Source organism: Peromyscus leucopus, chromosome 14 (assembly GCF_004664715.2).
Source record: "Peromyscus leucopus breed LL Stock chromosome 14, UCI_PerLeu_2.1, whole genome shotgun sequence".
Classification (NCBI taxonomy): domain Eukaryota; kingdom Metazoa; phylum Chordata; class Mammalia; order Rodentia; family Cricetidae; genus Peromyscus; species Peromyscus leucopus.
The window spans coordinates 1,930,487-1,946,870 of record NC_051075.1 but is presented as its reverse complement, the minus strand read 5'-3'; the positions used below and the strand labels follow the sequence as shown (position 1 = coordinate 1,946,870).

Here is a 16,384-nt window from a genome sequence, read left to right as displayed (position 1 = left end):
ATGTCATTAAAATGAAGGAGCAGCGCCAAGCTGGCCTGCAGGCAGCTGGCCCACCCTACCTTACAACTGACCCAGTGAGTCACCTCAAAGACACTAGTGTCTAGGTGGATGCAATGGCCAACTCGGGGTCTAGCAGTATATCACTATGAACATTGTGATGATGGAGATTGTAAATTCAGCTACATCTCCAATGAAGATAGATTCTTCTATTAAGAATTGCGCTTTCCATTGGGGATAACATCAAGAACTTGCTTACATATTAGTTACTGAGGGTTTAATTTAAAATTAATAAATGATGTCCATACAGTTTAATATCCAATTTAATTTTTTAAAAACTTAATGAAAATATAACAGAATCAAAACATTTAAAATAAGTATACTCACTACCCACTCCAGCAATTCATTTAAGTCATACCAACTATAGAATATGAAAAATAAATTCAGAAGTGTAATTACTTTAAAATACACTACTTCCACTTTCAATATTTTACATTTATGTATATATTCTGTAGTGGAAGCAGAAATTCTCTCTAAAAACATTATCTTCTTAAAATCTTGAGGTGCATATTAGAGCCACAGGCAATATCTGGCATACAAAATTGCAGAACAGGCCTTTCGCATTTGGCATTTCACAGGTACATACAATGACCAAGGAACAGAACTGTACAATGCCCAGACACCCGAGTAAGAACCACAATTCTCTTCAATGTAGAATGACTAACGCATACTCTACAAGGGCAGTGAGGTTAGTAATCTGTTGGGTATGTGTCCTGACATAATTTCCAAATGTACAATAACACAAACAACTTTGTTAAGGCCATGTTTTATTTGCTGATTAATGGACAAAAGGCAATGTAATTTATTTTCAAGTATTTTCTTGAAAGTCTGTGCTCATAAAAATCATGAAAAGTTGGAAACAGACTGTTAAATCACTGAAACTTTAAATATATCTTACACAATCTCATTTGTACAAAAATACAAGTTAAATATAAACATAAAGCAGTCATGGTAATTTTATGCAAATCTGTTTTATGTGATCTGTAGTTATATATAAAAGTTTCTTGATTCTGTGATTTGTGAAAAGGTCAACAGCAGATCGAGTTACTATCTATTAGCAAAGGGCCCTAAAAAGCTTACTTTAGCATTAATCTTGTACATGGTTATAAGTATTTCCTAAGTTGAGATCATCTAAACATTGGGGAAAAGAAAATAAAAAGGGCAGTATGTCCATAAACCAACAAATAATCTGGCTGTAATGCATCATAAACACAAACCCACACATCTGTACAACGAACATGTTACTCCATACACACAAGCACACACAGTGCACGTATGTACACACTGCACAAACAACCAGGCCTAGTGAGGTGCCACGTCCTGCTCCATGCTCAGCTGTGCGTTTTTTCTGACTTCATCAAAGGAATAGCTTTTTGTCACCTTCCCGTTCTTGAAAACCGTATGGAGAAGATCCTGCAGGATGTAAATTTCGTCATTAAAAAGACCATCAAATCTCTGAATTGTGCTTTGACCAATTCACCTAAGAGGCCAAACACACAAAGCCATTCAGAGTGTCCACTTACAACAGTGAGATTACGATAAAAATTCTCAGGCCAGTTTTCTTAAAAGAAGTAACAAAACACGAGACACCCCAGCCTTTGTACTACTGAAGAAACATGTTTGCTTCAGAGAACTACAACTGTCCCTGCTACATTATCCCTCCAGAGCCTGGCCAACAGCCTCCACACTGCTTAGACTGGTCAATCTAGAAGTTTAATAAATTTGTTAGCCATTAAGTTTTGTCCTTAAAAAATGATAAAATCCAAAAACCAAACCCAAGACAGAAACACAGAAAAACAGGCATTGATTTTTTTGGTCTCATTTATAGTGACTGAGTTACACAAAGATTGTAGCTGCAAAGTCATGGAAAAACATCAAGAGAGGATGAGGACTGAATTAGTTTCTATATGAAAAATCTATTGAAATTCATTTTTTTTCTTATAGTACACATGACATTAACTGGTATCTTATATGCTCTAAATTGCACCTAGATGTAGCATTTTCTTTTATAAATTTCAATATAAAGTACCAGGGGATGTTGGTTCTTATCTCTTAACCAAAATGTCTCCATGATCAGAGATCACCAGCATACTCCTGACTGGACAAGTGTGTGAGCACTGTTCAAATCCATGTTTCCTCTGAATTAGTCTCAACTGGCTTTGCTTCACTTGAGACGACCCCATTCAGCATAGTCTTGGAGTTCTAACTGTTATGTGAAATTGCTCAAAAAACTGCTGGTGGACTACATAGAGATTTCATTCTAAAAGCCTGATCTACAAGTTCACAGTTTTCATAGAAAGACAGACTATTTTATTAATGCCAGTCCCAAACCTTGACAGACATAAGCCTTCCTCTCAAACTGAATCCCTCGCCCATCTAGTGGCTTAGAGATCAGTATCTTTTCACTTTTGAGCACACAAACTTAAGTATACTTGTGCTGAAAACCATCAGATCACATGGCCTACTTCAGCATACAAACTATACGTTCCTCCCAGTTTGGTTAACTAGAATAAGAAAACTCAGTTATGGCTTTACCATCTGTTAGTTATGTAATCTGAATCAACCCACTCTATTTCTATGCTAAGACAATTTGCTTTTTTTTTGTTTGTTTTAAGCACAGAATTCCATGAGATAATCAAATAAGACCAAAGAAAACCTTCTGAAATGATTATTACTGAGATCTAAAGAAACAATTCCCTTCAAACAGTTTGGAATTTGGCTAGTCCATCCATTATAAAATTACAATATTTTACTCTAACACAGTTAATAGTGTCGAAGAGCAACATTTAAAAAGTATTATTTGCTATGCTTCTCCACAGAGTGCTAACAGTAAGATTAAGACCAAATATCCAAACAGCCCATTAAAAGCCATCAGTATCTATCATGTTCGTCACTATGTGGGAAAAAAAAAAAATTAAATCTCACAAAACTGTTCTGAAAGCCGTTTGAAAGTAGACACAAAACTCTCTTTTCTTCATTTGAAAAGCCAGTTTACTCCCATTAAAAACTCTAGTCAATGGATACTCACGTGGCCATATTCCTCAAGGTCTCCTTTTCCTTCTTCAAGTGTAACGAAGTTCCCCGCTGGTGTCCTATGTAAAGATAACCGGCCCTTTTTTGACCTTTTGTTGGGATCAGCAACTGGGTCCTTAAAGACATTAACCTGAAATCAAAATTGAGAGAAAAATGATAAATCATCATACACCAAACGTCTAAAAACATGTATACAGCTCAATGCTGCAGACAAGGTTGGTTAGATCCATAGCTAGAACCAGTTTTGTTTTTTTTTTAAGTGTATTACATACAAGCTTAAAATGTCTACAGTGTTGCATGTAGAATTATATTATTTCACAACTGACTGTTAGAAATAGAACTCATTAATTAGCCTGCTTTTCTTCAAAATTATCATGCTATGGAAACCCAAATCTTAGTTAGCTTTTACAGGATGATTTGGAGAAACATACCATGTGGCCCTTACATTACAAACTATAAACACACACGTCTTTACATACTGTACAGAGAACCAGAGTATTTAACATAAAGACACTCTTGTTCCACAAGCCTGTCCTTCATTGCTTCCTTCACCCAGTAACAGGCTGGGGACACAGCCACGAGGTGGGGTGCTGGCCTGACACAAAGGACCAAGGCCTGGGGAACCTGCTGGGTATGGTGGGACAAGCCTGTAAGCCCAGCACTTAGGAAGCACAGACAAGAGGTCTGCTACAAAATCGAATCCAGCCAGCGCCACACTGCAAGACCCTAACTCAGAACAGTAACAACAAGACTAAAGAATCTGAAGGCAGTATGACGTTTATTCTAGAACCAGAAAGGTAGGAGGCAAACACTAACAGAGGGCAGTGGCGTGGAAGAGCAGGAGCGAAGACAAGACAGTCTGTGGTTCTCCAAAGGTGGATGACAGTGCACAGGCTTCCTTCAGGGTTTTTACTGATAACCACCGTGTGCATGTGTGTGAAGGTGGTCAAAGTCCAGCTTGGGAGCTGGCTCTCTCCCCCACCTGTAGGGGCTTCTGGGGTTGAACTCTGGTTGCCAGACTTGCATGGGAAGTGCCTTTGTCTGCTGAGCCATCTGGCCTGCTCTATTCTTCGGAGTTCCTAGCTTTCTCTGACCCCTACTCCACACACACTATTCAGCCTTTAAGAGGCTATGAAAGATTTGAAAGGGATTATTGCCCAGCTATACTATGGTTATTGAACATGATTCTAGTATCAAAACCAGAAGCGAAAACTCTACCCTTGTAGTAAGATATTGACAGTGATTATTACATACTTGATTATTTTCAGTATATGATAGCCAGGTTAGCTGATAATCTTACCTAAACAGAAGCAACTTCGTGATAAAAAGGTATATACCAAATCAATGGCAATGCTGACTACACTCTCTGTCTTAAATCATTCGGTTAACTGGTTCCCATATCTCTTCTGTTACCGACCTCTTTCTTGGGCAGTACCCACCACACCCGACAGCCCAGCAGCACACCGTCCTTTGACTACTGCACTCCTTACGCCCTTCCCAGATACATGAACCTAACACACGAAGGAAGCTGAAGGACCTACCCCAAGGCCATTGGTCACCACATAGCTGCACTTGAAGGAGCAGTTCAAGAGGTCTCTTGTTAGCTTCTGCAGCAGGGCTCCGCCAGAGCCAAAGGAGACATTCTCGATGCTCCACTTTTTTTGTTTCATTCCCTCTACAATCTAGATAAAAACAAGCAAACAAATGATCTGAAGACAATGGAGGTTATTTTCAAACGGCTATACTGTGAATGCTGACAGTTGTTTTGCACCAGTCAATACTTAAGATACGCCCAGGCAGGTAATAGCACACACTTTCAGGTTACAGTGGGTATGTGGAAGGGGGGTCCACTTGCAGAATTTCAGTGTACAGTAGTCAGTGCAGTCAGGCTGAGAGGAAGGAGCAAGAAAACTGGATGCATATGCCCGAGGCTTCGTGAGCTCTCCCAGCCACCTCAGCTACTGCCCAAGGCCAGCAACAGACGCTGAAATACTTGCCCCAAATTACTAGATTTCTAACCGTCACAAAAACATCACATGCACTGCGTTACTACATGTAACAGTTACTATATGGCACAGGGCAGAGGTTATGGACAGGAGCATATAGTACTCACTTGTACCTAACAACAGTGACAGTGGTAGTCAAGTCAACCTGCCTGGCGTCCAGTGCATAAACAAAACTATGCACGACACTTTAGATGTTGTTATGATTTGACTGGCTCACTGGGAGAGGAGGATTATCTATGAGCCAGCTGGCGAGACATGTATGGCACAGTGTTTTCCAGAGACACAGAATTTAAAAACTACAGTGAAGCCCTGTTATCAGTGCCATTTATGTTTCTCCACGTGGGGTTTCTTGACCAATCATGTATCTCTAATTTTACAAACAAAGCCAATCACTTTCACAATAGAAACAATAAGTGAAATTTATTGTTTTTTGAATTTCATGAAAAGCCATGTTCTCTTTAAAAGGTCTATTTAAAAAGAATTTCCAAAGTGATTAAGGTGGAGGCCAATTATGGCTTTAAAGGGAATCATTTACACATTCTCTCTCATACTAAACCTCAAATTGATCTTTTCTCCTGATTTTCAAAATTGTAAAAGGAATCAAACTTCAAATATCATCATGTGCTAATAATCCAACACTGACAAAATGCAATCATTTGTAAAATTTAAAATTCCAACCATCTAATTCTTGTGGGTGTCTATGTGTGTGTGTTTGTCTTTTTAAACCAAAATATGTTTTTCAATGAGAAGAATTAAGGTGAAACACAGTTTATTTTAAAGTGATTCCTTTAGGTTTTACACACTTGTGGCCCTGTGTCTATCACAGTGTCCTGCGGGAGGAAGGGGGATTTTTGTGCTCACAGACAAGCACTAGGGAATCAGGAATATAAACACACAGGACTGTCTCTTCAAGGGAGAGATACACAACCTGCTTTGCCCAGAAGGCTAGGAGCAGATGTGGTTAATAGCTTAGTGACCTTTTCACTACCTTTGTGGCCAAGCTTGTTAATCTACAGAACCTATTTTTGTGGAAGGTGTCATATGTAGTTACTCTACAGACCCCATCTTTATGGAAGCTGTCACATGTACTTTATAAAGAATGTCTTGCTGTGCAGTGGTGGCGCACACCTTTAATCCCAGCACTCAGGAGGCAGAGGCAGGCAGATCACTGTGAATTCAAGGCCAGCCTGGGCTACAGAGTGAGTTCCAGGAAAGGCGCAAAGCTACACAGAGAAACCCTGTCTCGAAAAACCAAAAAAGAATGTCTTAGGCTTTATTGTGCACACAGGATTGAGCTATTTATCACCAGAAAAATTTTCCCCAAATTGTGCCGTGCTCAAATATTCCTAAAATAAAGTACTTGGAATCAAACTCTTGAGATCTGAATCAACACTGGCTATGTAGCTGTTTTGAACTGAACTACCTTCTTGTCTCCTGAGGTGGTCACAAAGAGCCCCCCCTCCACTTCCCAGGGACAGGCACATGGAGGTCAAACAGCTTCAGACCCACCACCATAGATGTGCAAGAATGGGAAGGAGAGCCTCACACCACAGTGTGTCAGCTCATCTTCTCCACTGTAGGACAAGTCACAAATCACTCACAAACCAATCAGAAGGAAAAAGAAGTCAGGGAGAAGTAAACGGACAAACATCACTACACTGCACAATCCATCTGTGTATTTCACACCAAGGTGTTTAGTTAGCTGAGGCGCCCTTGGATTTAATTATCTGTTACCATCACTTGTATGAACCGTGCTCAGTGAGCAAGTGCTTTTCACACATTACATCTTTATGTAGGTCAAAGTAATTTGTAACATTTACATAAAACCAGTGTCATCTGAATCCAGTTGTGATTCATAGAAGAAACATACACGGGATGTAGACAGAAGGGTTTCAAGATAAGGGTGAAGAGCCGGGTGGTGGTGGCGCACGCCTTTAATCCCAGCACTTGGGAGGCAGAGGCAGGCGGATCTCAGTGAGTTCGAGGCCAACCTGGGCTACCAAGTGAGTTCCAGGAAAGGCACAAAGCTACACAGAGAAACCCTGTCTCGAAAAACCAAAAAAAAAAAAAAAAAATAAAATAAAATAAAATAAAAAAAATAAGATAAGGGTGCAGGACGGCTGATGGGAAGGGAAAGCTCACTGACCTGAACATAAGATTACAAGATAGAACGACGTGAGAATAAAGGCTTTGGAAATCTGTTAGACGACAAAGAAATCCTCCTTCTTATGGACTTTGAGGAGTCAGTGCTATTTTAATGACATTAGTGAGTCATTCTGATGGAGAGAGTCTAACACTACCCAAGGAAATCAAGTCCCCAGGACAGCAACAGTAACAGGACACTGTATTTTGTCTCAGGAATGAGATTTTTTGCCTCTTTTCTTAGGCAGATTTGTTCTGGTCCACAGCAGAAGATAGAGCAGCATGCCACACGAGGACAATGAATGTTGACAGGGAAATCTAAGAGTGAGGCTGGCAGTCAAGGAAAGAAGATGGTTTGTGAGATAAAGTACCCCCTCCATTATCAAAATTAAGGACTCTGATTAACATATATAGAGGGAAACTGTTAAGATGAATTGCTTTTCCTGTCTCTAAAACCATATATGACTAATTTCCAACATGAAAAAGTCAAGTACTGTCCTCTAGGTGTGGGTTTCTTCCCCTACTTCCCCAAACTGCTTTGCTTTGCGAGTCAGTTTAAGATATTCTTCCTATACCCATGAGTGCATCAATAGAGGACTACTTGTCACATACAGGTCAGCTTCAGCCTGACACAAGCCTGGAGTCACAGGGAGAGAACGTCAACTGAAGAACTGCTCAGATCACACTGGCCAGCAGCGGTCATGTCTGAGGGGCTTTTTCTTAATTGCTAACGGATGCAGGGAGGCCCAGCCCACTGTGAACAGTGCCATTTCCAGAGAGGTGGGTGGTACTGAGAAAGGCAGCTGAGGGAGGGGGTCTAGAACAATCAATGCCCCACCCCCACGAGTTCACAGACCACCTGATCTAGATAATCCTTCACTGAGACTGTTCCCAAATGACTCTAGATTGTGTCATGCTGACAACTCTTATGCGTACTTTGAGTTCCCTAACAAAAGCCTTTATTCTGTTTCTCTTTAGAAACACGACAGAGGTGGCTACTGAGGCCTGGAGAGTATGCATTGGCTGGTATTTCTGTATTTTAAGCTACTGTTACTTCTAAACACCAAAGACATTTACCATCAAAAATATTCCAAATAAGACTCACAATTACATTTAAATTTTAATGGGCTACTTATGAATAAAAAGGAGCTGTCTCAATAACAGGGATTTCCTTACTGTGAGATTCATATAAATACATTACCTCCTGTAAAGTGTTGATATCCACTCCGTCTCCCTGAATGACTCTCAGATATGGTGGTAACAACTTGTAGCCCTTTGAGTTCTCAGTGACAGGAAACTTCTTGCCTAAAATATCTAAGACCTGCATGAAAAAACAGGACACAAGTAACTAAAATTGGGGGGGGGGGGGGCTTCCCAAGCTAAGAATTATTTTTCTTTATTAAATAACTTTGAGAATACAAAAATTCAGCTACTTAAACAATCTTAAACCACATATACACCTTTCTGAAATTTGGTTCCAATGCCTTTAAACACATTAGAAAAATGTATGTGCTTTTCTATTTCATCAATTTATATCGTTAAAGTAGCACAAAACGGGCTTTTTCTCCTTCGTGTCTTTCACATTATACAGATTCCATTAAGAAAATCCCTAACATTGAAACAACATATATTTTAAAGAAGAATGTAAGGTAGGACACAACAAACTCATAATTATGCCTTTGATTTGGACTTATTCTGCTTGTGGCCAACAGTTCTGTTTGATTTCCATTTGTCTGACATTTGAGTCACAAAGCTGAGAGAAAATGCAACCGTCGGAATAAGACGGAAACGAGGCACACACACGAACGACGTCGTTTGTCCACAGCTCTTTGCTCCACTAAAGCTAACACGCGTGATATCGGAGCCACTCAATGCAATGGCTGCTCAACATTTATCACCCTTCAACACAGATCTGAACTTGATCAGGAAAACTTGGTCAGGGACACAGAAGACCTATCAGCCACAATCCCTTCCCATAATAATCACTTCCTTTCCTGACATCAATTGCTTAAAGATCCTAGTCAAATTCCATGTAAATGACTTTATTATAACTATCACAATGGAAATATAAAAGCTGTTTAGTAAGACACTGAGCCTGAGCTGTTTACAGAATTAAAAAGACCTTTCATCTCTGTCCCCACCTCCTACGAGTGAGTGACAAGTCGTCTGCTCATCAGCTGAGAGCAGTTGTACAGGAAGGCTCCAGACAGGAGGCCTAAGCCGTTCCCATGTTTCCCAACCTTGGTGGGTCATTTCCCCCTTTACAACAGAGACAGTCAGAGCCACCAGAGGGTTGTTTTGTTTTTTGTTTTTGATGAGATTAAGGAAAACATTTCGGTGTGAAGCACCAGTCAGTAGCTCTCTATAGAAGGCATCAATTAACTCCTGCTGGGATGAGTACTTTGTAAAACAGGCGAATCAAGCCCTGAGCACTAAAAGGCAGTTCTGCTTAGACAGTTCTAGTCCTAGTCAAGCACGACTTAAAACACAGTTTTGGATTATTTTCATCCTTTATTACCCTGAACATACGCCTTCTGTACTAACAACTTCAGAGTTGTAACAGCAATTTCTAATAAATGGAATAAACCATAAATAAGCTGATTAAAGCACAAGCCTGATTAAGATGGTAATGCTATTAATTCTGAAGGCACATAAGGACTTCCTTATTATTCAGTGGCCTTTAATTGTCTACTTGACAATATATAAATAAATTAACCTCTATTTCCTTTCTCTGCAATTATATGTGACCTTGGACAACTCTACTTTCCCAGAAAGTCTTGAAATGATGTGTATACAAATGAGAAGTGCTGGAGCAGCTGGTGTACAGGCATCTTAATAATATACATTACAGTTTACCTTTAATACGGTGTCAAGCGGATTTCCAGAATCAGGTCTGATGATTAGTGGTGCCTCTGTACTTCTTGATACTATTAAATGTCTTAGGTCTTCACCCCATATTTTCTCACAAGCATTATAAATGTCATAGCTGTCACTGACCACAGATACAGGCACTGATGAGAACTGTGTTACTATGTGTTCAAAAGCATCTTTCTCATGGTCTTTCCCCCAAGCTGTTATGGTACTAGAAAACAAAGCGGAAAAATACAGATTTACTCAGGCAGACATGTGACCTATGTCTGAATTGACATTAACCACCTTCTTCACTATACCATACCATCACTGTCACAGAGAAGAGATCCAGTTTAATAAGTGCACATCAGAAAGCAAATAAAATACTTGGGCCAAACCACTCCTTGGCCAATTTGTTTTTAACACTACAAGTTAACTATATTCAGCTTAGTAGTTATTATTACTTATCTCTCGAATCAATAGTTAACAATTATAAACTGGTTTTTGTTTCAGCATCCTTCAGCCTAACCAAAGTCAGTGCCTGCAGCTTTCCACACTTCATGCCTGGATGTTAGAAAAATACTTCAATGTGCCAGGCAAGGCAAGCACCTGGTTCTTTCCTATGACTCTCTGGAACTGTCTACCAAATTTCTGAAACTGTATACCAAGACATATATCTGTCTGTTTTACTTTTCAAAATCTTATACTTAAGAACAATTATTTATACTTTATCACAGAATATACAGTCAAATAACTATACCTATCTTAAAATGTCCAGTAAGAGGCAGTGATGCAGTTTACCTAACAAGTTCTTTACTCATTAGTATATGTTCAAGGAACAAGAATCTTAACAGTTAGTTTGAGCATAATGTAATTTAAAATAGAGAACAAAACAAAGTTTCTATTAGGAAAGAATGACTTACGATTTTTGCAATGCCCTCATTTAATTTTTTTTACTAAAAGGATTAATGATTAATTATAAGATTTTTGTTGATTAATATATAATGTAAGTAGTTAAAAAATTCTTAAGCACAATTACACATAGCTTTAAATATTATTACCATTTTCCTTTGGCCAATCTATTTTTCTTTTCCCCCAATTTTCTAGACTTTTCCCCAACAAAATAATGCAAAGTAGATTATCCCACCCGATTTATTGTAAAGCTTATGTAGTTATAAGGTTACTTCAAAACTGGTTAAAAGAACTTGCTAATTTTGATCTGGACTGTCCTCCAAGTGCCCGTGTACTGAAGGCTCAGTCCCAGTTACTGGTGCTGGTGGAAGGTGGTAGAAACTCGGGGCTCTCCTTGCAGAAAGGCCACTGGAGCTGCCCACAAAGGGCACTCGAAGCCTCGCCCTCTCCTTTCCTGCTTCCTTGCTGCCACTAGGGAGCACGAGCCTGCCTGCTCTTCTTCACCGTGACGGCTCGGGCTTGCCTTGCCACAGGCCCAGTGAGAGGACCAAGCAACCAAGGACAAACCTCCGAAACCAGGAGCAATGTTTTGTTCAACCTTTAGGTTGATTTTCTTAGGCATCCCCTGATATTGATGGAAAGCCAACTAACAGAACTCTAGTCACTGAAGTCAGACACTGTCATTTTATGTTTTCTTTTTATCGTGAAGGGCTGAAGCAACACCCGTTCTCTTATTGCCAACGGCTCTTAGGACTACCAGACCACACTCATCTGCAATCGACAGGGTCTGCTCACACAGGTCACCTCGCAGTGACAGCTCTCCTTACAAGGCAGCAGCTGTGCCGTCATGTCACGTCTCTACTCCACGCCGCTGGAGAAGGCTGCGGGCATCACTACGGCTCTTGTCACCCTCACTGACCCCCAACCCTGGAGAGACGCACTACGTGGGAGCCAACTTCTCCAGTCAGACGTCATCATTACACAGCCACTACTGACTAAGTCTGTCTCGACAGTCCTAAGGCTGCCATCTGTGTCCACAGGCCTATTACCACTGTCATTTCAGTCACCAGGGGGGCTTTAGTTCTCAGCTGCTCCACTTTCCTGATGCATGTTCTTTCCCTTGACTGAAATGTTACTTTCTACCTTTCAATGTTTTGGGATTTCATTTCCCTGCTTCCTCTTCCACAGTCTCCCTTGGACACTGTTTTTTCCCTCCTTCCTTCCATCTAACTGGGAATCTGGTTCTCTGTTAAAATGGAACTTTGTCCACCCCGCAGATGCAGCCTCTGTGACTTCTGTACAGCATCATTCCAACACCCGATCTTCTAGGACAGTTTCTAAGGAGAGCTCCTAAGTGTTCGGTTGTTCAGTGACTTTGATGCCACTACTCCAACTTCAGTCACCAGGTTAGCTTGACACCTTTCCAGAGTCTGAGGGGAAAGCGAATGTAACTCAGTTATCTTTATTTTCAGACTCTGATTCTCTGAGGAAATATTTACAACAGCAGTAACGGTTTAGAGCTATTGTAGATGTTAGCGTTGACCCCAGACGGCCTTCTGCTGTACAACTGTAGCTTCTCCTCTTGTGTGGTTGGACAGAGAAGCAGAGGAAATAGAGATAAATGATAGCCCAAGGCCACCCCCTGTCAGCGGTTAAGTCAAGCATGCTTTCAGTCAAATACAGAAACTCTTACAAGGTCATAAAACACACTGGATGCCACCCTGTGCATGCATGCAGCGTCCTTTTCATTTAAGGACAAAGCCCTAAGAGATGCTCCTTGTTTTTAGACTCACGGTACACTCACGCGCTTATTGCTTCAGCACTTATTCAGCTGACAGCCTACTATGTGATTACATTAAATTTTTAAAAGATATGGGTATAGACAAATTAAAAACTCAAATGACTTTCATCAGTTATCACCCATACTTTTCTGTTTCTTGCTTTTTTTTGGGGGGGGGGTTCAAGACAGGGTTTCTCTGTATAGCTTTGCGCCTTTTCTGGAACTCGCTTTGTAGGCCAGACTGCCTCCTGAGTGCTGGGATTAAAGGCATGCGCCACCACCGCCCAGCCTTTTCTGTTTCTTAATGCTGAAACTTTTATGAAAAATCATCCCAGGGGTCTCACCATACAGCGATGTCCTTAATATTAGCTACATCTATTCTCCTGAATCACATTTCAATTAATCTATTTTATCTCACATTTATCAACCTTCTTTCCATTGATTTTGCCACCTAGCTCTGAACCTTACCCCTCTCAAGGCTACCGTTTCCTATTCTATTTCCTAGAAAGTCTAGCTTCTAGTTTTTCTATTTGCCTGCCATCAAAATAACCTAAAAGCTATTTCCAATATATCATTTGCTCAAAACTTGGGGATCTACTTCTTTCTGAAATGCCTAACTAATAGTAAACTAGAACTGACTATATAACCACAGCATTTGGGAAATGGAGGCAAGAGAATCCGGAGCTCAAATGACTATGTTTGAAGCCATCTTGGACTACATGAGACTGTGTTAAAAACAAACACATAAACAGGCCAGCATGATGTGCACACAGTGAACGCTCCACATGAAAGTGAACCTGCAGGCTCTTCATCAATTAACCTTTACTGACTTCTCAGTCTACTTTTAATGCAACTGCTCCAGCTCTTACTCCCCTAAAGCATACACACTCCTCGTAATGCTTGGCAGATAGTAAGATATGAAAAAGTACTACTCAAAAATGCTCCTTCAAATTTTATTATTCCCTTAAGAAGTCAAGATTTCACACACTGTCTCTATAAAAGCTGTTTTGATCCTGTCAGTGCGTATGAACCTTCCTTGAGACTACTGTGAACAACTCTTTAAAGTTCTAGCAGAGCAGACTGTTACTAGTGAGGGGTCAGCTGTGTATCTTTCTGTCCCTCGAAGCAGCCAGCAGATGGCCTCGCACACCAAAGGTGGTGAGTTAAAATGCATCAGAGTGACAATGCTCAGCTTAGTCTATACTCAAACATACAAAGAACTTTAAGCATTCCCGAATGACCGTAGTAAATGGGTCTAAGAACCAGAAGCAAGGATTGGCATATACTTACTACACACCATGTTTACTTACTTTTCTTTTTGAGACAGGGTTTCTGTGTGTAGCGCTTGCTGTTCTGGAACTCACTTTGTAGACCAGGCTGGCCTCAAACAGAGATCTACCTGCCTCTGGCTCCCAAGTGCTGGGATTAAAGGTGTGCACCACAACTGCCAAGCTATACTATTTACTTTCAATAAAGGGACTCTAGAACCAGACAGGCTCTTCTGGCCATACACAGTGCAAATAGCACTTGCTTTTGCTCCCAGCAAGTACAGTGTATTGGACTGAAGAGGGCACTCTTGTACTCTACTGTGCAACGTGGATTATAATTTCCTAGTGTACCTTGAGATGGTTTAGTAAGAGTAAATAAGTAAACACAAGAGAATCAGAACACCGCCCCCCCCCCCTTTTCCATTAAAATGGCTTACTTATCTGGAATTGGAGACACTGGGTCCAGACGACAATTTCCTGGGCAAAGGTAGGGAGATCACAGAGAAAAGCAGGGAGAGTAACCAGTACTTAGTGTTTCTAGACTTCACTAATGAAGAAAAAGCTATCTGCATACACAGTGCAGCAAATGAAAAACCAGTCCTTAAATAAGACCAATAGTGTTGGGAAATGTGCTTCGATTCTTTCACTAGAGTGGTTCAAAGTCCCAGCCCTGCCTGACAGTAATTATCTTTATAAAAAGTGTAAGTATTCAATTTGTACTGTTTATTCCATGAAAGTTTATTTAGCATCTGGCTCTGTTGTCAAGTAAGGTGTTGCTGAGTTACACATAACAAATTCAAACCAAGTTTTAGAAAGCATTTTTGTTTGTTTGCAGGGCCAGAGAGGATCAGGGGCCTTGTGTATGCAAGGCAAGACTTCAAATATTTAACAGGAGAACAGCCTCCATTTTACCTGTGCTCTGCCGCGGGAACAGAATAGCCTGGAACAGGATCTTTTGTTCCGTAGTACTTTTTAATTAGAGCGATTCCCGCCACTGTATCTGTTCCTTTGAAGTTAACCAAATGAGCGGAAGCTCCTATGCCAGCAGTCTGGAAGATCAACCACAAACCAAAATTCAAAACAGGAGCTAACACCCCCTCTGCCTCATCCCTTTTCCCGCTGCAATTGCTTCACTCCACTCTCGGCCGCACTTGTCCACCTACCCTCCACCTAATATATAGAGAACCGGAACAAGTATTTAGAGGCATATTCCATGTAGTGAGACAACATGCAGTAGGCATTTAGTTACCTGTTCACTAAGACTCCAGAGTTGCAAGAAATGGCCTACTTAAAGCAAGTTCAGTCCAGAGATATTCTGAGAATCAGGCATTGGCCTCTCACCTTGGCTTGGATGAGAAAGCTCCCTATAGACTCAGACATCCCCAACTCACGGTGGTGTTTGGGGAGGTTTAGGAAGGGCAGCCTTGCTGGAGGAAGCACGTCATTGGAAGAGGCTTCAAGAGTTGAAAGCCCCACGACACTTCTGGGTCTCTCACTCCGCTGCATGCTTGCATTTGAGCTCTTGGCTTCCTGCCCTCTTGTCCCACCTCTGCCTCCCTGCCATGACGGGCTCTCATACACTTTCCTCCGTCTGTTGCTTTTGATAATGATGTTTTCTCACAATAACAGGAGTGGCTAATACACCCACCAACAATTCACATTGTATTCTATGAGATTCATTTTGGTTTCTTACCTCTTGTGAAGAGACTCCTCTGTAACCAAAATCATGTAACTTGTATTCCAGACCATCTAAATTACCAGAAGTTTCTAACAAGTATTTGGCCAATATTTTCTTCTGCTCTCTTGAATTTGTGGCCACTGTAATTGGATACCAGGACTGAACAAGAATAGTCTGTAACAAAAAAATTAACTGCATTATTAACATAAAATCCAGGTTCCTTCTGGGGGAAATCACGGCTTACTTCTGGACTTCTCAGGAAAAGAATGCTCACTGTGGATGCAGCCACTGTCCAATGCTGGAAGCAGCAGAGCTAAGTGAGACTCCAAGTCTCAAGCAGACAACTCCAAACAAAAGCTTTGATTCAAACTGCAATCTGCCACGGACGGGCAGGCTAACACTTGATGCTGAGACAACAGCACATTGTCCTAAAGGCCTCAGCACTTATTCTTGATTCCTTTATTTGTGTGGGCCAGCACCAAACTGGCCTATGAACCAACCCTGACTTACAGCCTCTGAGAAGTACCTACTTAGAGCAGTCATGTCTTTAGCCCTTTAGACCAACTCGGTTCTAGCAGTGTTGTCTATGATAGTAGAAACCCATGATTACATCCTCAGCTTTACAAAGCTGTTGGAAGAAAGCTATGGGAAGTGTTTA

The 16,384-nt window shown here is 40.9% G+C and overlaps 1 protein-coding gene across 1 annotated transcript in view; it reads right to left on the bottom strand.

Annotated features, from left to right (window-relative positions):
• Positions 1-302: 302 nt before the first annotated feature.
• Positions 303-16,384, bottom strand: part of Nampt (nicotinamide phosphoribosyltransferase) — a 34,898-nt gene continuing 18,816 nt past the window's right edge. The window contains exons 5-11 of the mRNA XM_028891743.2: positions 15,742-15,900; positions 14,961-15,097; positions 10,095-10,320; positions 8,440-8,559; positions 4,632-4,772; positions 3,086-3,220; positions 303-1,470 (exon numbers count right to left, since the gene is read on the bottom strand). Of these exons, the coding sequence (XP_028747576.1) occupies positions 1,360-1,470; positions 3,086-3,220; positions 4,632-4,772; positions 8,440-8,559; positions 10,095-10,320; positions 14,961-15,097; positions 15,742-15,900 (1,029 nt within the window). The 3' untranslated portion in view covers positions 303-1,359. The remainder of the gene's footprint in view (positions 1,471-3,085; positions 3,221-4,631; positions 4,773-8,439; positions 8,560-10,094; positions 10,321-14,960; positions 15,098-15,741; positions 15,901-16,384) is intronic.